The sequence below is a fragment of the Dipodomys spectabilis genome, unplaced genomic scaffold, assembly GCF_019054845.1.
Source record: "Dipodomys spectabilis isolate Male_0828 unplaced genomic scaffold, ASM1905484v1 ptg000156l, whole genome shotgun sequence".
Lineage (NCBI taxonomy): Eukaryota > Metazoa > Chordata > Mammalia > Rodentia > Heteromyidae > Dipodomys > Dipodomys spectabilis.
Genome location: NW_024870833.1, coordinates 1,872,843 through 1,896,639, shown reverse-complemented (window position 1 = coordinate 1,896,639; position 23,797 = coordinate 1,872,843). Strand labels below are relative to the sequence as shown.

Sequence of the window (23,797 nt, the reverse complement as noted above, 5' to 3'; positions counted from 1 at the left end):
CATTATGAAAACTGCCTCACTGGCCCAAAGAAGAGAAGATTACACATACACCTGAGCCACTCAACCCAATATACCAACTGCAGTGATCAGAAAAGGTCAGTTTTGCTGCTGGAGTCTGAAGAAGGAACATCCAACTGAACTCAGCCTAGAGCACAGAACCCTAGCCAAAGAACAGATGAACAAGATCTTCTGGCCTCTACAGTACTATCTGTTCTATGTCACTACAGTTGACCAGATAGGAATTCTTACTTCTCTATACTCTCTAGGCAAATGATTTGAACCAATCAAATCTTCTCTCTGAAGGTCTGTATTTGTGAACAGATTGTAATCGGTTAAGGATGGCCAATGCTGCCGTGGAAGAATGAAGAATGACTTGGATCCTAGTGCAATGCACTAAATTGTTGAGAAAACCTGATTTTAGAGGGAACTAGGGAAACAGAATGCATGTTGAAAGAGCTTAAGGAGTGTGAAAGACACAGAAAATGGGTAGACTTCAGTTCTCTAAGTTTTCTCAGAAGTAGCAAACATGAAGTCTATCTGAGATGTAGGTCATGTGTCTTAAAAAGTTGTCTGGTCACCAAAAACTTCCTTTACAGTGGCACTGTGGCTCAAGTGGAAGAGTGCTTGCCTTGAGCTGAAGAGCTGAGGGACAGTGCCCAGACCCAGAGTTCAAGCACCATGACCAACAACAACATCAACATCAACAATAACAACAACAACAACCAACAACAAAAAGGCCTTTACCTCAGTCAGGCTTGTAATCCCAGCATTCCCTGGGCCACAGCAGAAATATCATATGTTCAAGGATTGCCTGGGCTACACAGCAACTTCAAGGCCAGCCTAAATAACTTACTAAGATCCTATCTCAAAGTAAAAACAAGAAAGTAAAGTTAGAGCTATATCTTTCTTAGTGGTAGAGCATGTGCAAAGCCTCCAGGTTCAATTCTCAGTACTATAAAAACAAATATACTAAAACCTTTCTGCTTAGCCCAATTCCATAATTATACCCGTGTATACGCATGAACATTAAAAAACTGATCTTGGATGGCTACTGTAAGGGTGAATGTTCTAGGATGGCCTCACTCACTTGTCTAGTAATTGTTACTCCAATAGTGTATGTTACACCGGTGGTGCAGTGATGATGACTTCTATCTCTTTGGGGGGTCTTGAACATCCTTGGTCAGATTAACCTGGGCTTCTTCACATGATGGTTTGAGAATTCACAAAGGAGAAGCAAAGAAGGTCTAGACTCATTTAAGTAGATCTTTTTAGGTTGTTGCTCATACCAAATTTACTATTGTCTCTCTTTTTTTGCCAGTCATGAGGCTTGAACTCAGGGCATGGGCACTGTCCCTGAGCTTCTTTTGCTCAAGGCTAACATTCTACCAAGTGAGACACAGTGCCACTTCTGGCTGTTTATCTGGTACTAAGGAATCAAAGCCAGGGCTTCATGCATGCTAGGCAAGTACTCTACCACTGAGCCATATTCCCAGCCCACTAATGTCTGTTTAATCAAAGCAAATCAGCTAGTTAAGAACATTTAACTAGCAATAGCTAGTTAAGCCTTGGCTTAACTAAGGGGGACTAAACAATGGCTCAGTATAACACATTTAAAACTTTACTGTTAGAATAAGCCACCGACTACAGTGAACAAGTATGGAAGGGACTACTGCTCAAGAAATGAGTGGCTTTTTTGTTAACAGAGGAGGTCTAAGGAAACGACAAGCTCGCTTCAACTTTACCTTACATACTTCAGGGAAGTAGAATATTAAATAGTGGACATATTATTTTAAAGTCATAGAAAGGGCTGAGGGATGTAGCTAAATGTTGCACATTTAACTAGCATGTTTAAGCCCTGGGTTCCACTTCCAGCACAAAGAATGAATAAAAGGCTGGGAATGTGGCTTAGTGGTAGAGTGCTTGCCTAACATGCATGAACCCCTGGGTTCGATTCCTCAGTACCATATAAATAGAAAAAGCTAGAAGTGGTGCTGTGGCTTAAGTGGTAGAGTGCTAGCCTTGAGCAAAAGAAGCTCAAGGACAGTGCCCAGGCCCTGAGTTCAAGCCCTAGGACTGGCAAAATAATAATAATAATAATGATAATAATAATAGAAAGAGGAGGAAGAAGAAGAAGAAGAAGAAGAGGAGGAGGAGGAGGAGAAGAGGAGGAGGAGGAGGGGGGAGGAGGAGGGGGAGGAGGGGGAGGAGGGGGAGAAGAAGAGAAGAGGAAGAAGAAGAAGAAGAGAAGAAGAAGAAGAAGAAGAGGAGGAAGAAGAGGAGGGAGAAGAGGAGGGGAGAAGAGGAGGGAGAAGAGGAGGAAGAAGAGGGGGGAGAAGAGGGGGGAGAAGAGGAGGAGGAGGAGGAGGAGGAGGAGGAGGAGGAGGAGGAGGAGGAGGAGGAGGAGGAGGAGGAGGAGGAGGAGGAGGGAGGAGGAGGAGAGGAGGAGAAGAAGGAGAAGAGAAGAAGAAGAAGAAGAAGAAGAAGAAGAAGAAGAAGAAGAAGAAGAAGAAGAAGAAGAAGAAGAAGAAGAAGAAGAAGAAGAAGAAGAAGAAGAAGAAGAAGAAGAAGAAGAAGAAGAAGAAGAAGAAGAAGAAGAAGAAGAAGAAGAAGAAGAAGAAGAAGAAGAAGAAAGAAGAAGAAGAAGAAGAAGAAGAAAGCAGCCATGGAAATTCTGGTCTAAATAGTTTATTAAGTAACTAGGTTGAAGATGTAGCTAAAGGGTAGTGTGCTTGTATAGCATGTCCATGGGCCCCGGCTTTGCTATACAGTACCCAAAAAATATTATAAAATATCCAATCATTAAGCCATGTGCTGGTGGCCTCATGCTTATAATTTCCCAGCTACGTGGAAGGCTAAGATCTGAGGATCACTATCAAAGCCAGCCCAGGCAGGAAAGTCCATGACACTTTATTTTTTCTGGTCTTTCAACCTTGAACTCAGGGTCTGGGCACTGTCTCGAGCCTCTTGTGCCCAAAGCTAGACATCTACCACTTGAGCTACAACGCCACTTCTGCCTTTTCTGAGTAGTTTATTGGAGATAAGAGTCGCACGCACTTTTCTACCCGGTCTGCCTTCAACCTCAATCCTCAGCTCTGCCTCTTGAGTAGCTAAGATAACAAGCAAGCATGAGCCACTGGCATCCAGCTTCACGAGACTCTGATCTGCAATTAATCACCAGAAAACCAAAAGTGGTACTGTGGATTAAAGTTGCAGAGCACTAGCCTTGAACAAAAGAACTCAGGGACACTACCCATGCCCAGTTTCAAGCCCCACGACCAACAACAACAACAAAAAATCAACGAATAGCTTTAGACTTTTAGCTCTCATTGATTACATAATCTGTCTCTATTTTCTTTTTCTTTTTTTGTTGGTTGTGGGGCTTGAACTCTGGGCCTGGGTGCTGTCCCTCAGCTCTTCAGCTCAAGGCTAGTGCTCTACCACTTGAGCCACAGTACCACTTCTAGCTTCTGAGTGGTTTATTGGAGATAAGAGTCTCAAAGACTTTCCTGTGCAGGCTGGCTTTGAACCATGATCCTCAGATCTCAGCCTCCTGAGTAGCTAGGATTACAGGAGTGAGCCACCAGTGCCCAGCTCTGTCTTTATTCTTGCAAAAACATACAGTTATAGCAGAAATAACAAGGAGAAATATCAAGAGAACAAGAAGAAAAGTCTTTCCTAATACAGTCCCTATCACAAAATCTATACTTGATAAAAGGCACCCGAGTAATAAACACAATTTCAGGAGAAAAACTTATTCTGCTCTAAAATGTTTCACCAAAGGATGCCACAAAATGCACTAAGCCCTTGCTTGAAATAGAGCTTTTCCTTTAAGCTTCAGAATCACATAGTGGTAAATTGAAAAGTTAAAAGTGCTCACTATAACCAGGCAGCAGTGGTTCATGCCTATAATGCTAGCTATTCAGGAAGTTGAGCTCTTGAGGATCACAGTTCAAAGCCACCCAGGTTAAAAGGCCTGTGAGAGTCTTATCTCCAAAGTAATAGCAAAAAAGCCAGCAGGAGTGCTGTGCTTCAAGTGGTAGAGGTAGCCTTGAGCAGTAAAGCTAATGGGACAGCACCCAATGCCCTGAGTTCAAGTCCCATAACCAACACACACACACACACACACACACACACACACACACATACAAGCGCGTGCAGGTGTGTGTGTGTGTGTGTGTGTGTGTGTGTGTGTGTGTGCGCTCATTCTCCTATCCCTAAATTCACATGACATATCAGCGCAAGAATGGCACACTAGAGACTTTCATCAGTTGAAACAATATGGGCTCTATCCCCATAGGATATGTAGACATGCAAAATATCTGAACATTGACACTGTCAAAACTAAGCCTATATTGGGCAGTGGTATCACATTATCCCATCCAGAAGAAGAGAGTCAGGAGACAAGTCACAGCTTAGGGTTTCCATGTTGCATAAATACTAATTTACAAATAACAGTCATTTCCCCTTTAGCCAGGTTCCTCTTATGTTGCTTAACTTCAACCAAAGATTGTGACATCACCTTCAATTCCTGGCAAAACTACAAAGAGAAAATTTCCATTTGTTGACTATAGTGTCATAATCAGCAATAAGAGGAAGGGACATAAGGAGGGAGAAAATTCAAGTATGTTTGAAAATGTAAACGGAGAATGTGCTTGAAATTTTCCTAAATACCAGGGATTTGGGATTCAACTGTGTGTGGGGTGTGGTGGGAAGGGTGCCAGTAAAGGAGCTTGAGCTCAAGGACTTGTGCTCTTGCTTGGCTTTTTGTTGTGTTGTTGGTGGTGGTGGTGGTGGTGGGGCTTGAACTCTGGGGCTGGGTGCTGTCCCTCAGCTCTTCAGCTCAAGGTGAGCGCTCAACCATTTGAGCTACCATGCCATTTCGGTTTTTCTGGTGGTTAATTGAAGATAAGAGTCTCACGGACTTTCCTGCCTGTGCTGGCTTTGAACTGTGATCCTCCTATCACAGCCTCTTGAGTAGCTAGGATTACAGGTGTGAGCCACTGGCACCCCGGCTTGCTTGGTTTTTTACCTCTCCCTTAACTTTGTCTCCAGACTGACACTTTACCACTGGAGCCACACTTTCACTGCCAGAATTTTGGGTTAATTGAAGGTAAGAGTCTCCCTGATTTGTCTGCCAGGATGGCGTTGAATGTTGATCCTCAGATCTCAGCCTCCAGAGTTGGATTACAGGCATGAATCACTGGTGCCTGGCACAACCGACCGCACCGGATATTTCTAAGCAGCCTCCCCTATCTAAGTACTAAGCAGGCTGAGCCTGCTCAGTTTCTTAGAGCAGATGAGATCAAGCACGTTAAATGTATGGCCAAAGGCCAACTGTTTGTTTTTTTAATTGTTATTAGAAAGGTGATGTACAGAGGGGTCACAGTTATGTAAGTCAAGTGAAGAATACATTTCTTTTTGGACAATGTCACCCTTCCCCTCACTTTCTGCCAGTTTCCCTCGCAACCCTCCCACACAAGTTGTATATGTCAGGGAATACCACTGCTGCATTTGTTCACACCTTTGTCCCTCCATTTCTGTGTCCCCACAACAAGTGTTTTTGGGAGAAGAAAAGTAGTTCTATTCTGTTTCATGGTATGCTATCTAGTTGCCAATGTTGCTGTTTTTGTTTCCTTTCCTTTTGTCTTGTTTGTTTGTATTGAGGAGGGTAAGGGAAAGCACAGAAAAGGTGGAACAAGGGTGAACAAATACAACAGTGGTACTCACTAGATATACGTGCAAAACGAACTGGATATCTTGTGGGTAGGGATGGGAGGGAAAGAATGGGAGAGAAAAACAGAGGGGGAGACATGGTTCAAAAAGAATTCTACTCAATGCTCATTACCTGATTCATGTAACTGTAACCCCTCTGTATATCACTCTACAATAACAGTTAAAAAGATCTTTTTTAAAGCTTTTTTAGGGCTGGGAAGGTGGCTCAGTGGTGAGTTCTTGCTTTGTGTACATGAAGCCCTAGGTTCCATTCCTCAGTACCACATATACAGAAAAGCCTTAAGTGGTGCTGTAGCTGAAGTGGTAGTGTGCTAGCCTTGAGCAAAAGAAGCTCAGGGACACCGGGCATTGGTGCTCATGCCTGTAATCCTAGCTACTCAGGAGCTGAGTTCTGAAGATTGCAGTTCAAGCCAGCCCAGGCAGGAAAGGCCGTGAGACTCTTATCTCCAATTAACCACCAGAAAACTGGAAGTGGCACTGTGGCTCAAGTGGTAGAGCACTCGCCTTGAGGTGAAGTGCTGAGGGAAAGCACTCAAACCCAGTCTAAGCCCCATGACTGACAAAAAAAAAAAGAAGTTCAGGGATAGTACCCAGGCCCTGAGTTCAAGCCCTAGGACTGACAAAAACAAACAAACAAACAAAATATTTTTATTGGCATACATTACATGTAGAAGGAGGATTAAGTTGTGACATTTCAATGCATGCATATAATATACCCCAACTTACAAATATGTTAAATAGCCTTACCCTAAAAATTATTTACTGAGCTTAATTAAATATAATAACCAGGGTATTCTAATAAAATCAATATGCCATGTGTTGTTATTATTTTTGTTGTTCTTGGTGCTAGTCCTGGCACTTGAACTGAGGGCCTGGGTGCTTTCCTTGACCTTTTGTGTTCAAGGCTAGTGTTCTACCACTTTGAACTACAGCTCCACATCTGGCTTTTTGGGTAGTTATTAGAAATAAGAGTCTCACTGACTTTCCTATGCAGGCTAGCTTTGAACTCAGATCTCAGCCTCTTGAGAAGCTAGGATTATTCTTTTTTTGTTTTTGATTTTGTCAGTCATGGGGCTGAACTCTGGGCCTGAGCACTGTCCCTCAGCTCTTCAGCTCAAGGCGAGCACTCTACCACGTGAGCCACAGCACCATTTCTGATGATTAATTGGAGATAAGGGTCTCACAGACTTTCCTCCCCAGGCTGGCTTTGAACCGTGATCCTCAGATCTCAGCCTCCTGAGTAGCTAGGATTACAGGCATGAGCCACAGGCACCCGGTTAAAACCAACATTCTTATAAGCAAGGAAATATAGCGGTGCAGATAATGTGGCCAACTAGGAGGTCCCATTTGTAGAACGGAACTGGTAGCAGGAGGAAAAGCATAGTGATTCCTTAACCAATGTAAAGAACACCTAGTAACATGAAGTCAAGTGAAAAGCATGAATAGGCCACAGAATGTTCAAATCTGTCAATACCATCTGTACAGTTTATTTTTTAGACGCATTCAAACATCACAGCAAAATGGAGTAGAACACTCTGAAATTTCCTATTTTCCCCATGCCTTCCCATGCATACCCTACCCCATTATCAACATCCTACCCCAGAATGGTTACAATCAATAAACCTATATTGACAAATCATTATCCAAAGTCCATAAGGTCACTGTTGGAGTTGTACATTTTGTGGGTTTGAGCAAACATATAATAACATGCATCCACTATTATTGTATGATGCTGAGGAGTTTTACTCCTTTAAATATCTCCTGAGGTCCACCTACTTATCACTCCCCTCCCCCCCCCGCCCCCCCACCGCCCAGCCTGGGCTCATAGTTTTACCTTTTGCCGAATATCACATAGCTGGAATCAGCCTTTTCAGACTGACTTTTTGCACTTAGTAATACGTTTCCTCTATGTATTTTCATAGTTCAGTAGCTGATTTATTTTATTTTATTTAATTTTTATTGGCTGTCATGAGGCTTGAATTCAGGGCCTGGGCCCTGTCCCTGAGCTCCTTTTTGTTCAAGGCTAGCCCTCTACCACTTTAAGCCATAGCTCCAACTTCTGGGTTTTTGAGTGTTTGACTGGAGATAAGAATCTCACCAGGACTTTCCTGCCTGTGCTGGCTTCAAGAAGTGGTGCTGTGACTCAAGTGGTAGAGTGCTCGCCTTGAGCTGAAAAGCTGAGGGACAGCACTCAGGTCCAGAGTTAAGCCCCATGGGGACCCACAAAAGAAAAAAAACAACCAAACAACAACAACAACAACCAAAAAAAAAAAAAAACAGTGATCCTCAGATATCAGCCTCTGGAGTACCTAGGATTAAAAGTGTGAGCCACCAGCACCTAGCTGATTTCTTATATATAGCTAATATATTTTTGCACTGAATAATAGTAGGGTGTACTTACTGAAAGACATCTTGGTTGCTTCCAAGTTTGGGAAATTATTGAGAAACCAACTTCCAAAGTGGTTGTACCATTTTGTATCCCTACCAGCAATGAATGACAGTGATTATTCTACATACTTTCTAACAATCTATTTCTCTAGAGTTTTTTAATCCATCAGCCAATAATGTTGAGAGATATTAGATGATAGAACCACATGATCAATGCTAGATAAACAGGCAACACCAAATAAATAACAAGGCAAAACTCAAAACCCAAAATTTTCTGGCAACAAATGATATGTTTAGACATCTTTGTTAACACTTAGGATAAAAGGATGAAAAAGAATTCTATTTTGTGTGTAGTAGTTGTAATTGTGTTCTCAATGAGAAAACAGTGCATAGAAGATATAAGAGAAAAGATCATTGAAAAAGTCACTGTTGAGGACTGGGAATGTGACTTAGTAGTAGAGTGCTTGCCTAGTATGCATGAAGCCCTAGGTTCAATTCCTCAGTACCACATACACAGAAAAAGCCAGAAGTGGTGGTGTGGCTCAAGTGGTAGAGTGCTAGCCTTGAGCAAAAAGAAGCTCAGGGACAGTGCCTAGGCCCTGAGTTCAAGCCTCAGGACTGGGGGATAAAAAACAATGATTATTATTTCTCAAGATTCTATGGACTGCTTTGCCTCAACTGTGATTCTTTGTTGTTGTTCTAGGTAGAATTGACTATGCCATTCATTCAAGTGGATCACTTATTCAGCAACTGTAGTCAGCTGGGAGCTTGGCTGGGACTAAAACACCCAGGATGGAAATCATATATCTCAAAGTTGGAGTTAGTAACTAGCGATCTTTAGTTCTTTTCCACATAGCCTCATTGACAGGTTAAATTGACTTTCTTGCCTCTGGACAGCTAGATTCCAAGAGGGAAAACTTCACTTCTGTTGCTTCTTAATTATTTGACAGTACTGGGATTTGAACTCAAGGCCTCATGCTTACTTGGCAGGCAACATACCACTTGAGCCATTCACTCTGCCCTAGGCTCTTAGCACAAGACACTTTAGGTCTCAGCTCCTGTCTTCTTTGTTACTAAATATCCCATTGTCTATACAAGCCAAGGTCATCATAGGAGGGCACAACAAAAAAGCATTATTACTAGAAGGCATGAGTCATATAATCTTATTCATTCACTCAATAATCACATATTATGAAACACTCAGGCCTTAAGGATGCCACAGTGATCAGAACAAAATTCCTGGTATCAAGGAGCCTCCCTGGTTGCATTTACGGTGATGGAGTAAAACAAGATAGCATAAATCTACATGCTCAACAAGTGTTCCAGGTGATTCTGACATAAATTAAGGTTTGAGAACCTTCTTCCATAAGCCTTTACTTGATTCTTAGCAAACACCTAAGGCTTGGGTGAAAGGAACCGTGAAAGGAACCCTAACAACTTGTAAAAGAGACTTCTTAATGGCTTTGCCAGAGTTTTGTCCAACTCCAGCCCAACAGTCACAAAGCCTCACCTGGGAACAAGTTAGCAATGAAAATTCTCAGACCTCACCTAGAAAACAAGAAACTCTGGGGTTGAGGCTTATGTATTTTCTACAACTAAGCTACATCTAGCAACCTGGGTTTTTAACAAGTTCTTGGGGCATTACAAATTGTTTTTTGGTGTTTTGAGACACAGTCTTGCTATGTAGTCCAGGCTGGCCTAAAACTCAAGATCCTCCTGCCTCAGCCCCCTGATTATAGACATGTACCACCATGACTAGTTTCTATGTGGTTGTAGCTGATATATTTAGTACTACTAAGTTATATCCATCAACCTGGGTTTTAACAAATTCACTAGGTATTTAAATTTTTTTTGCCAGTCCTGGTGCTTGAACTCAAGGCTGGGCACTGTCCCTGAGTGTCTTATTTTGCTCAAGTCTAGCACTCTATCACTTGAGTCACAGTACCACTTCTGGCCTTTTCTGTTTATGTGGTGCTGAGGAATCAAACCCAGAGCTTCATGCATGCTAGGCAAGTACTCTCACAGTAGGCCACATTCCCAGCCCTTAAATATTTTCTTTGATATTCTTTTCCCCAGTCCTGGAGCGTGAACTCAGAGCCTGGGAATTGTCCTGAGCTTCTTTTGCTCAAGGATAGCACTTTATCACTTGAGCCACAGCACCACTTTTGGCTTTTTCTGTTTATGTGGTACTGAGGAATCCAATCCAGAGCTTCATGCATGCTAGGCAAGCACTCTTCCACTAAGCCACATTCCCAGCCCCTTTTTTGGTATTTTGAGACAGAGTCATGCTATATAGTCTAGGCTACCCTAGAACTCAAGACTCCTGCCTCAGCCTCCTGATTCTAGGCATTTACCACCACAGCCATCTTCCAGGTGGTTCTGATATAAGTAAATTTGAGAGCCAATGCCATATCCTCACTCAGTACACAAACAACACTGCATAAAGCAATACACACTTTTAGATACTTTTTTTCAGTCCAGTCCTAGGGCTTGAACTCAGGGCCTGGGCACTGTCCCTGAGCTACTTTTGCTCAAGGCTAGCAATCTACCACTTGAGCCACAGCACCATTTTCAGCTTTTTCTGTTTCTGTGATACTGAGGAATCTAACCCAGGGCTTCATGCATGGTAGACAAGCACTGTACCACTAAGCCACATTCCCAGCCCTAAGTACTCACATTTAAATTATTAACATGCACACTAGTAGATATCCCAGTTTGTAAGTGATGGCAAGAGGCTTTAAATTCCTAATTTATTTTCAATACCCAATGCTACCTTAATACAACACACTTAGTGTATCTACTTGAATCATCCCAGCTCCTTAAAATTAGGAAGGGTCTGGGCTCTTTACTATATACAATTCCAGCACTAACTTATCCATATCAATATTAGAATCAACATTAGAATAGCAGGAAAACATTAAGACAAGGCTAGCATTTCATACAGGCTGCACTACAAAAAAAAAGTGTTACTTCTTAGGCAAATATGAGAGGATCTGAAATGTTACCAGGAAAAAAGAAAGATTCATTCAGGTGTCAGTGGCCCATGCCTGTAATCCTAGCTTCTCAGAGGCTGAGATCTGAGGATCAAAGTTTGAAGCCAGCCAGAGAAAGTCTTTGTGACTCTTATCTCCAATTATCCACCAAAAGCTGGAAGTGGAGTTGTGATTGCACATTAGCTTTGAGCAAGAAAGCCCAGGAATAGTGCCCTGGACCTGATCTCAAGCTCTAGGACTGGCATACACACAAAAGTAAGATTCTCTAGGGAAATGTAGACTTTCTATTTATATAAATTCTGTGTACATTAAGCATGCGCATGCACACACACACACACGCACACACACACACACACACACACACACACACACACACACAGGAATGCTAAATAAAATACCCAGCGAGTCTTCAACTGAGGTTAGCATAGATTTCCTTCTGTACCAATCAGAAGTCATCCAAGTGAGCTTTAGTTGACTCAAGATTATCAGGAAAATGGAGGGGCTGGGAATGTGGCTTAGTGGTAGAGTGCTTCCCTAGCATGAATGAAAGCCTGGGTTCGATTCCTCTGAACTACATATACAGAAAAGGCCATAAATGGTGCTGTGGCTCAAGTGGTAGAGTGCTAGCCTTGAGCAAAATAAGCTGAAGGACAGCCTTCAGGCCCTGAGTTCAAGCTGAAGGACTAGCAAGTAAAAAAAGATTGTTAGGAAAATGGAGGAGAAAGGAAGGAAACAGGCCGGATTCTTCCATAGGTGAGGACTGTTTATTGAGATATAGCAGCCAGGGTACAGCCTTCCTGTGTGCTTGGAGACTGGGTAAGGAGATCAGACAGGAGTTGGGTTTTTATGAACAAGGAGGCAGAGGTTAATGTAAAAGCTCTTATAGGTCTAGGGAGGTGGGGGCTTTTGGGTTGGGCTCACAATGGAATGTTTACAGCCAGCCTTAGGTAGATTGGCCTGACTGCAGCAGGCAATCTGCACATATCTTTGGTAGCTTGCTTGATGTCTGTATGCACCTGGGAAAACAGGATGGGGGTCAAGCCTTCATATTCCATCTTTGGACATAGAAAGAATGGGCCAAGAAGGGAGAGGAAAGTTTTTCATATAGGATCTTTGGATACATAAAAAGAATAGGGATACAGGTTGACCCATTGCAACAATGAGATGTACAAGACACTGTTGAAAAATACAATTTAGGAGGGGAGGCGTGGGGGGGGGGGAGTGTAGTTGTGGAGGTGGGAGGGAAGGGATGGTAGGGGAAAAACAAAGGAGGAGGCAACAATGCTTGATAAGAAATGTATTCATTACCTTACTCATGTAACTGTAACCTCTCTGTATGGTATTTTCACAATAAAAAACTTACTCATGTAACTGTAACCTCTCTGTATAGTATTTTTACAATTAAAAAAAACTTATTAAAAAAAAAGAATGTGCTGAGATGAGACCAATGTGGAATTAGGAGAACAAAGCAGATTTCCATCAAGGATACTTCAGTAATTTGCAAGAAGGACCTTGGTTTCAGGCCTTCACTTCTGCTGTGTTGTGTTTGGTTGGGGCAGGAGGGCGGGGAGGGGAGGGAGGTTTAACTCAGGGTCTTGGTTTTTTCCTCTCATGGCTGGTGCTCTACCACTGACTTTTTGTTGGTAATTGGACATAATAATCTCTCAAGTTTGTCTTCCCAGGATGGGGTTTGAATATTGATCCTCACATTTCCACTTCTTGAGTACTTATGATTAGCAATTCCTCCTTCTTTTCTTTCTTTCTTTCTTTCTTTCTCCCTCCATTATAACAATAAACATTAATATAATAACATTAGAATAACTAGAATAAACATAATAAACACAATAATATAATAACATGTATAATATAATGTAATAATAAATATTAACATACTTATTGGAGGATATTTCTACAATTTTCATGAACTAAAACTAGAACTGACTTGGTGTTTGTGCTTAGCATGAGAAACATTAATTTATTAAATAAGGTTCATTTTCATTTTTCTCTCTCTTTCCTCCTTCCTTCCCTCTCTGCCTTCCTTCTTTCCTCCTTCCCTTACTCCTTCCTGTTAGGTCTGCCCAGGAAAACAGCCCTCTCTCCCCTTCCTCTTTAATGCAATGTAAAAAGCCTTTGAAACATTTGTTAATGGCCATGGGTGTGTACCTAGGCAGACCTAATGTTTCCCTTCCTCCCTCCCTCCCTTCCTTCTTTCCTTGACATTTTTTTCTTTCTCTCTCTTTTTTCTAAATTTTGCCAGTCATGAGGCTCGAACTCAGGGCCTTGGCACTGTCCTCTGAGCTTTTTCCATCAAAGCTAGCACTCTATCACTTTGAGCCACAGCCCTACTTCTAGTTTTCCGGTGGTGAAGTGGAAATATCAGGGGGCTGGGAATGTGGCTTAGTGGTAGAGCGCTTGCCTAGCATGCATGAAACCCTGGGTTCAATAGAAAAATCTAGAAAAGGCTCAAATGGTAGAGTGCTAGCTTTGAGCAAAAAAAGCTCTTGGATAGTATCCAGGCCTTGAGTTCAAGCTCCAGGACTGGAAAAAAAAAAGAGTATAAAGGACTTTCCACTCAGGCTGGCTTTGAACCATGAACCTCAGATCTCAGCCTCCTATGTGCCTAGGATTACAGACATGAGCCACCAGCACCAGCTCTAAAACTGCATTTTTTAAGGGGAAGAGGTCTACTAGGGTTTGAACTCCAGGCCTCGCACTTTCTAGGCAAGCAACTTCACCACCTGAGGCACAGTTCCAACCCCAAACTGCATCTTTATTCCCTGATTAACTGTGCCACTTGGATAGTGGACATGGGCATTGCACCAGTTAAGTCTCATGTTAACCCATCCACGTCAGTGTCAGTGACATTTTCCCTATTTTCCAAATGAGCAGAAGCAAACCATGGGAAGAATGAGTAAACTTAAGGTCACAAATATTACGTGTTAAATGGCAGAGCCAAGATCAGACCAAGATTCCTACATTTCCAGTCTAGTGTTTCTTCCAGTGCTTTGCCTTGCGATCTGACATGGGTGGTATGGACATGGAGGTGTACCAGCATCCTATCTTCTTCCTTTTCATCTGTTTTTATTTCTTATCTTTTTTTTTTTTTGTCAGTCATGGGGTTTGAACTCTGGGTCTGGGCGCTGTCCCTCAGCTCTTCAGCTCAAGGCTAAAGCTCTACCATTTGAGCCACAACCCCACTTCTGGCCTTTTCTGCTTATGTGGTGCTGAGGAATCGAACCCAGGGCCTCATGCATGCTAGGCAAGCAATCTATCACTAAGTCACATTTCCAGCACATCATCTCTTTTTATTTTTAAATCCCTTCCGCTTCTGTTCATTCAGGCTGCTGTACACAGCACTAGATTTGATGTCAGAAAACTGAAATTCTATTCCTGGTTCTTCCACAAGAGTTTGGCTGGTCTCAAAACTATGTATCATATATTTCCTGTAACTCATTGTTACTTGCAACTCTGTCTCATTAGTAGCATGAAAAACGGAAAGAGTATCTATTATTCATTTTTACATTTAGTTTTTTTTTTTTTACATTTAGTTTTCCACTGGGGATTTAAAAGGATGAGAAAGGGCACGCCAAAGACATTAATTCTAAAAGGGAAAGAAGCTGGGCACCTGTGGCTTATGCCTGTAATCCTTGCTACTCAGGAGTCTGAGAGCTTCGGATCGCAGTTCAAAGCCAGCCCTGGCAGGAACATCTGAGTGACTCTTTTTTTCTTTGGTCTGTTATGGGGCTTGAACTCTGGGCCTGGGTGTTGTCCCTCAGCTCTTCAGCTCAAGGCTAGCAGTCTACCACTTGAGCCACAGCACCACTTCCGGCTTTCTCTGCTTATGTGGTGCTGAGGAATCAAAGCCAGGGCTTTCTGCATGCAAGGCAAGCACTCTACCACTGAGCCACCTTCCCAGCACCTCGAGACTCTTATCTTCAATTAATTTGAAGTGGCACTGTGGCTCAAGTGGTAGAGCGCTCATTTGGAGCTGAAGAGCTCAGGGACAGTGCCCAGGCCCAGAATTCAAACACCATGACCAACAAAAAAAAAAAAAAAAAGGAAAAATGGAAATAGATCTATTATATATTTAGGGTAATAGGAAGCCTTTGGAACAGAGCTAGGCTGACTAGCCTCATCCACATAGGATCCTTCCTCTTATCTTTACCTGCAATTACTGAATATTTAAATCATATTTCAGCTTTTCAGTTTTGTCTTGGTGAAAGGAGTGGGGATGTAGGACACACACTGTTGTAGGAATCACATGATCAATAAATTCAAGGATTTCTAGTGTACTTATTCTGAAATAAATGAATTCTGATCCCCACTGTGCTGCTAACAAATAATTTGCTGCCCTGTTAGAATCTGATACAAAAGTATGTCAAAGTTCAAACATGGTCAGGATTTAAAAAAAAATGTTTCTATGTGCTAACTTTGGTTCTTTTGTTTTACTGACTTCTAGAACCAGGAAAATCTTTATTTATGTCATTCATCAATTAATGCCTTTCATAGTTTTTAGAGGTAAGTTGGCCTAATTCCTTAATTTTTGCTTACTATATGTCTGTCTGCCTCTCTTGTGCTTCCAGGAACTTCACTAGCACTGACTCATATCCCTTATCTTAAAGCAAGCCAATTTAGCCAGAATCAGTATCTCCACAAGCAGACCTTATTTGAAATACCAAGACCAGATAGGTACGTAGACTATGCCTTCCTAACAAATGTAGTAAAACTATGTATGTACTGTAAACAAAGAGTGGACAAAGTGAGGGCGGAGGTCTAAATTCCAAAACACTGTGAGATGTGGGAAAGTGATGACAAATTAAGAGTGGGAATAAGGAAATGTACTCATTATCTTACTCATGTACTATAACCCATCTGTACAGCATGTTTACAATAAAATTAATTTTTTTAAAAAGAGGGAATAATGGAGTGCTTTGGAAATTGGCAAGTAATGAAATACATTCAGTGAGTTTTTAATTAGCAATTAAAAATGATATGCTTTAGAATAACAACCCAGACTGCATAGCATGGAAATATATATGATGATTCCTGTATATGAACATATATTAACATGTTTATAGGCATTGAATATGAAATAAACTGGCACGCATACCTATACATTAAAAAGCCATAGGTTATTTTGAAAGCTATTTTGCCCTGTAGGTCTAAAGTTTATAAGCCTGCAGAACTAGTGACTGAAAAGGATCTTCACAAGGTAAATTCAAGGTCAAGGAAGAATCTCTTTTTTCCCCTGCAGGTCAGAGCAGTTAATAAATCGAGCGGAAATTGCGTGTGGGGGTGGGGACACCCGAGGAAAGCCAAGCCCCGAGCTGGGGTGCGTCAGCCTGGGAGGTGCCTGACGCCTTCTGCCTGGTTGGTCAATTGAGGGATTTGGGGAGGTTGATTTTTTTCCAGTGTTTTCCTTGAATGCTAAAGAACTTCCGCATACCTTGTCCCTGAAAAACCTGCAAAGGTGAGGGGTTCGCGTGTTACTTCAATTGGTCTCACGTGGGATCAATCCCTGTAAAAGAGATTATTACTATTATTAACTGGGGCCTAACGCAGGGAGTTGGGCGGGGCGTGGGAAGCGCGGGAAGGCCGGGCTCGGGTGGCTTCACGCTGTCACTCACGTTGGGCTCTGCCCAACCTACCGGACGGAACAAACAGTTCTGCGTTTGGGGACTCACCCACAGGCGTGAGCCCCAGGGTGCGGGTGTACGGGAGTTTTTTTTCCTAAGGGCCAGAGGCGCTTAAGGCTAATATGCAGATACAGCTCCACTGAGCCAGAGCCGCAGCCCAGCAAAGGCTTTCCGCACCCTAGTCTCCTCCACGTGACCTACTGCGCTGGGCACATCCTCCACTGCGCCCCAGACCCGCCCCCGTAGCGTCTCACCGCCCTCTGAATGTCCGAACTGTGGGCCTTTTTTTTTCCGCTTTTGCTCATTGGGCAGCCTGGAAGACAGCGCCCCCCCCGCCACGCCCCCGAAGCCCTAGGGAACGCAGGAGGGGCGGGGTCTGGGCTGGAGGGGCGGGGTGAGAAGGCTCCGCGCGGGTAAAGGGGCTGCCTGAAACGCGGTCAGAGCCTTCAGCCTCCCCGCGCAGCCTCGCCCTCGTGTTTGACTGCTTGCTGTTTCCCAGCCGGCCACGGTCATCCAGGAGGCCGGCCAAATTGTACATCGACCTAAAGGTGGTTTCATGGCAGCCGCGAAGAAAGCAGTTTTGGGGCCGTTGGTGGGGGCAGTGGACCAGGGTACCAGCTCGACACGTTTTTTGGTGAGCCTGGGTGACATATAAGGAGGCGCCGAGTCTGCACCGGGAGATCGGGTTCAGAAGGGCTGGCTGTCGTGTCCTCACCCCGCCCCTCTTACGGTCCCTGGCTGCTGGGTAAGGAAAGGAGGAAGGCCACAGAGGGATTTGCAATGCTAGGGCCACCCTGCCGAGGGTTGGGGCAATTTTGGCCTTCCAAGACCCCTGCAGCTGAGTTCAGCAGTCGCCGCAGCCTGGGTTGGGAAGGCAGACCACGTGCTAATGGAGAGGATTTTTGTTGTCCCCCGCCCCCCCAAACAGATTGGGGATTCTCCGAGCATCCACGCAGAGCGGTCCGCGTGCAGCAGGGGACAGGTGGTCACACTGACCGCTACCGCCGGCTTCCCCACAAGCGTTTGGCCTGTGAGACACAGGACGTCCTTGGATGGAGGGAAAGCTGTGTCACGGCTGTGGTAGCCCAACACAGCGTCCTTTTAAGCAGTAGAAAGAACTAAGTCTTGGCGTGATGCTGCATTGTCATGCTCGCTCACAGAAACTGCAGAGGGGAGAAGGCTGAGGGGGTGGTAGAAATGACTTAGGAGCCCTGCTTCTTTTTTTCTCCTCCAGAATGATTCGTTTAGAAGAGTCGACAATCTCAGTTTGGGTACTTTGTCCTTTACAAATACTGTGCCTCTCCGTTTGTTTCCAAGCATACCGAGACAGGGGAATTCTGTGTCTGTTTTTATTTACCGTGCATGACAGTGGGGCTTTTACTAGAAAACGGTGCCATTTAAGCAATTCGCTGCCGGTTACTTTTGTATAATTAGGAAACTTGTGCTTAAAGTGATAGATCATTGCGTTTATGATGTTTATTTAAGTCCAACACCTTAGAACCACCGTGTCATCCTGGTGTGGGCAGTAAGAGCATTTAAAAGTAGATTTAAATGAACATTGGTAAAAGTTGATGGAAGTATTTAGTGATTATTTAGCTCCTTTTTCTTTATCTCACATGTTTTTTTTCCCCTTGTTTTACCTGTTTTGTGGTGCTGGGGTTTAAACCCAGGGCCTTGAGAATGCTAGGCAGGCACTCTACCACTGAGCTACCAGCTTAGCCCACCTTTACAGTCTGTATGCATATATGTATTGCATATGTATTGTATTTTATTTTTGGTCGGTTGTGGGGCCTGAATCTAGGTCTGGGTGTTGTCCCTCAGCTCTATAGCTCAAGGCTAGCACTCTACCACTTGAGCCACAGTGCCACTTCTGGCTTTTTTTCTGCTTATGTGGTGCTGAGGAATCGAACCCAGGGCCTCATGCATGCAAGGCAAGCACTCTCCCATTGAGCCACCTTCCCAGCCCATATATATTGCATTTTATATGTTTAGCTGGCATTTGCCTAAAACTTCATTTGTGGTTTGATCCAGATACCTATCTCCCATGTCTAAACTGAGACACTTTCAGTACATTTATATACTTTCAGTACATTTATAGTTTTAATTTCAGTGATTTAATCCTGGTTTGAGCTGCCAAGACATAGTTCCACACATCTTAAATTGTTATAATTATTTTTGTTGGTCCTGGGGCTTGAACTCCGGCCTGGGCTCTGTCCCAAAGCTTCTTTGCTCAAGGCTAGCACTCTACCCCTTGATCTACAGCAACACTTCTGTCTTTTTCTGAATAGATTATTGGAGATGCAAGTCTCAGGAACTTTCTTGCCCAAGCTGGCTTTGAACTGTGATCCTCAGATCTCAGCATCCTGAATAGCTAGGGTTACTGGCATGAGCCACCTGGGCCTGGCTCTAAATTGTTTATGTTTTAATCCCTTAAGGTAGATTTCATTTTGCCTTATATTCATGTATCAATGGTTATAAAATAATCCTAAATTATAAGAAAGTCCACCCAACTGGATTTGTTTGGTACATAAAATATATTACCATTGTCATCATCCCAACTGTGGTTGAATTTTTTTGAGATAGGGTCTTCATATGAACCATTCTGGCCTGGAACTTGCAGTGTTAATCTAAATCTTGTGAGCCTTCTGATTACCAGGCATGAGCCATATGCATTGATTTTTAAAACCATATTCAGGAACTGCCCACACAAATGTAGGAGCTGAGTAGACTGGAGAGTAGTATATAATAGGAGAGAATGACAGTAGCTGTTAATCTGGAAGACAAGCCCAGGGATAGCAGATCTTTTTATTCTTTTAAGTAAGGAAAGCTGGTAGCAGCTCACAACTATAATAATATGTACTCAGGAAGCAGATGGGGATGATAGTACTTGGAGGCGACAGTAAGTCCTTAGGGCAATCTCAACCAAGGAAAGCTCTATGCAACCATGGTACATGCTTGTCACCTCAGCTATAAGAAGTATAAATAAGGCAGGTGCCAGTGGCTCACACCTGTAATCCTAGCTACTCAGGAGGCTGAGATCTGAGGATCGAGTTTCAAAGCCAGCCCAGGCAAGGAAGTCCATGAGACTCTTACCTCCAATTAACCACCAGAAGACCGGAAGTGGCACTGTGGCTCAAGTGGTAGAGCCCTCTGAGCTGAAGAGCTCAGAGACAGCTCCCAAGCCCAGAGATCAAGCCCCACGACCAGATAAAAAAGTATAAATAAGAGATTTGTGGTTCATTCAAGCCAGCCTGAGCAAAAAGTGAGATCCTATTTGAAAAATAATGAAAACAAAAGGAGCTAGGGGTGTGGCTCTCAAGTGATTGGCGAGCCAGAGGCCCTAAATTCAAACCCCAGTACTGCTAATTCTCTGGTAATTTAGAAGTTGGAATGAAATCTTTCAGCTCTTAAGCTATGGAAGCTAATTCATAAAGCACTGTGGGGGTCAAACCAAGAATGATGTCCTCAAGTTTTTATATCCTTTGCCCTATATAAAAGTAGGTAAAATAGTTTATAACCTTTTAGGAGCCACCTGAAAGTGCTTGCTTTTTGTTGTAGTGTCTTTATTATTGCTGTCTATTGTCTGGTAATCTTTATCCGCTACAGGTTGCTCCTGGTCTCTCAGATTCTGGCAACTGAAGGCAATCGCCTTTCTTGATAGAGAAGGAATTGCTCAGCTTCACAATGCTACAATCATTTGTTCAAACACTGGATTCTGTTTGCTGGTCTGTAGGGCATGATCTCAGTGAGTAAGCTGAAGTTCTAGTTCAAAAGATTCCTATCGTACTGAGAATGGTGTGTAAAAAGTTATAAGTAAAGTTGTCTGCTTCTTGAGAAACCACTATGAAATTGTCTTCATAAGTAGCTAAAAGACTGACATCCTTGCAGGGTTCTGCTGGCTCAAGCCTGTAATCCTGGCTTCTCAAGAGGCTACATCTGGGAATAACATTTCAAAGGTGGGAAAGTCCTGGAGACATTTTATGTTCAATTAATCAGAAAAAAAATCAAACTGGATCTGTGGCTCAAATAGTAGAATAGCAGCTTGGACCAAACAAAATTAAGGAACAGCCTAGGCCCTTAGTTCAAGACCCAATACAGGCACAAACACCAAAAAGACTTTGAGATCCTTTGGGAAGTAGAAAAAAGCTTGGGAATTGTTTAGTGAGGGGTTTTTTTTTTGTTTTTGTTTTTGTTTTTTTGGCCTTTGGTTATAAGGAAAGAAGTTGCTACACCACTCTGCATGAAATGCAGGTAAGACATTTGCTGAATAAGTAATTCCATTGCAAGGCGATTGCTATCAAGAGATACACTTGTACCTTAGGAAAGGGAACAGTGTAAATAGGAAGCTTATAAAGGTAAAAATAGTCACATGATTTCAGGAAATAATTCATTCAGTTTGCATATTTACCTTACACCAAGCCAATAACCTGTCCAAGCTTTTTGTCTCCTTTTTCTCTGTTAGCAGTAATAGTTTCCTTTATAAGGAGAAAATGAATTACTCTTTCTTCTGAGGGGAATGCCTCCTCTCTTCCTATTTCTTATATCTCAGTACTGTTCTGTCCCTAAGAGTAGTTTGACTGTCATCTATTAGTAGTTTTCCTCAGACCTTTTGCCACATGTCTATCCTTTCTAATACCACTGCTTTTTTTGCTGGTCCTGTGGCTTGAACTCAGGGCCTGGGCACTGTTCCTGAGCCTCTTTGTGTTCAAGGCTAGCACTCTATCATTTGAGCCACAGTGCCATTTCTGGCCTATTCTAAATAGTTTATTGAAAAAAAAAAAAAAGAGTCTCACAGACTTTCCTGCAGGACTGGCTTCAAATCATGATCCTTAGATCTCAGCCTTTTGAGTAGCTAGGATTACAGGCATGAGCCACCAGTGCCCAGCCTGATACCACTTTTTATACCATGATTATTGCTATTCATAGCTCTAATCATCTTTTCCCTGCATTATAAGTGTATGCCTACTATATATGAGAGCCAGGACCTCCTTTTAGACCTATTTATGTCTTTGTAATTTCCTGGATATTGTGTTTATTCAGGCAACAGCTTTTTTTTTTTGTCGGTCACGGGGCTTGAACTCTGTGCCTGGGCATTGTCCCTCAGCTCTTCAGCTCAAGGAGAGTGCTCTACCACTTGAGCCACAGCACCATTTCCCGTTTTCTGATGGTTAATTGGAGATGAGTCTCATGGACTTTGCTGCCCAGGCTGGCTTTGAAGCACGATCCTCAGATCTCAGCCCTCTGCGTAGCTAGGATTACAGGCGTGAGCAATTGGTGCCTGGCTAACATACAGTTTTGTATTTTGTATTTAAAAAACTTACTGTCACAAATTTAAATGTATACAGAAATAGGAAGAGTGGACTAAGGAATCATTATTTTCCTTTGTTTTGAGACCAGGTCTAACTCTAGCCCAGACTGACCTGCAACTCTCAATTCTCCTGTTTCAGATTCCTGAGTGTCTTTTTCATCTTTGTCTTCTTAAAACATTTTGATCAACATGACAAATGCTGCTTTATACTTCCTTTTTTTGTCAGTCGTGGGGCTTGAATTTTGGGCTTGGGGGTTTTCCCTGGGCTCTTCAGCTCAAGGCGAGTGCAATACCGAGCGCCCTACGGCTTGAGCCACAGCACCACTTCCAGTTTTCTGGTGGTTTATTGGAGATAGGAGTCTCAAGGACTTTCCTGCCAGGGCTGGCTTTGAACTGTGATCCTCAGATCTCAGACTCCTGAGTAGCTAGGATTACAGGCGTGAGCCATTGATGCCTGGCGCTTTATACTTCTTTATCGATTAGATTGTTTTCGTTAATAGGTCAACTGATTTTCACTTTTTATTTTTATTTTTTTTTCCGGTCATGGGGCCTGAACTCTGGGCCTGGGCACTGTCCCTCAGCTCTTTAGCTCAAGGCTAGCGCTCTACCACTTGAGCCACAGCGCCACTTTCGGCTTTTTTTCTTTTTGCTTATGTGGTGCTGAGGAATCAAACCCAGGGCCTCATGCGTGCAAGGCAAGCGCTCTACCACTGAGCCACCTTCCCAGCCCGGTCAACTGATTTTTAATTGTGGTTTTCTCTTACCTTGCCAAGAAAAATCAGAGAACCTCCTGACTTGAGTGTACGTAACTAATTTCTTTGCTTTAAGTGGTAAAACTGCAATTTAGAGCACATTTTTTTTCTTCACTGAGTTGTTGAATTAAGTTTCAGGACCCTATGCATGTGTTTTGTACTAGAGGAAAACGTCCAACTTGTCTGATAGGAAAGGGAACTGGGGTTGGCACATAATTACTCATACTGCAGAGTAGGAACTTCTTGGAAAGAGAATTAGTGTAACAGGTTTTAAGGAGGGGACATTCCTTTATGAAACAAAACTTTCAGCTTCAACTGTGAATTTCCTCCTTGTATTTAGTAACTTAATTTTCTTCCATTAAGTTGGGTGTTAACAATGAGGCTGGGTATATGTTGGGACTTGAAATGTGTCAGGTATTGTTTTGGGACTTGAAATGTGTCAGGTATTGTTTTGAGAGCTTTTTCAGCATTATTCCATTTAATGTGATGTAGATGGCATTAGTGCTATTGGTAAACTTTACTTTTTTACACAAATGATGAGACCAAGTGGGGACTGGGCCTAAGGTCAGAGTAACTGGTGGAACTGCGATTCAAGTCTAGGTCTGTCCTACTTTGAAACCAGTCCCCCTAAGTACTGCCTCTGGCTATTCAGCTGCCTGAAGTTCAGTGAAAAGAAGAGAAATTGTGGGAGGGATGTCTTCCAGCCTATCAAGAGTCAGCTCTGATTATGGGATTATGGTCACAAATGATTGTTTGCCAAGAAAAACAGACTTACAAATTGGTTTCAACCAGATAGGAAAAATGTTGCTTTGAATAAGTACTGCAGGTTATGATCACCTTATGACTCAGATTCAGTGGCTCCTGGGTAGGACTCAGGTGTGTCACCATGAATAATGGTTGCATAATCAGTTTGTTCCGACAACCAGTGTATATGAAGAATGAGCAGATTGTAGTTCTGTGCTTGTGTTGGCAAGAAACACTGCCGTG

General features: G+C 42.9%; 1 protein-coding gene across 3 annotated transcripts in view; it reads left to right on the top strand.

Moving 5' to 3' along the window:
* Nucleotides 1–17,177: 17,177 nt before the first annotated feature.
* Gk (glycerol kinase) overlaps nucleotides 17,178–23,797 on the top strand; it is an 86,069-nt gene continuing 79,449 nt past the window's right edge. For all 3 annotated transcript variants that reach the window (XM_042692419.1, XM_042692420.1, XM_042692418.1), the window contains exon 1: nucleotides 17,178–17,384. In XM_042692419.1, coding sequence (XP_042548353.1) covers nucleotides 17,307–17,384 — 78 coding nt within the window. In that variant the 5' untranslated portion in view covers nucleotides 17,178–17,306. The remainder of the gene's footprint in view (nucleotides 17,385–23,797) is intronic.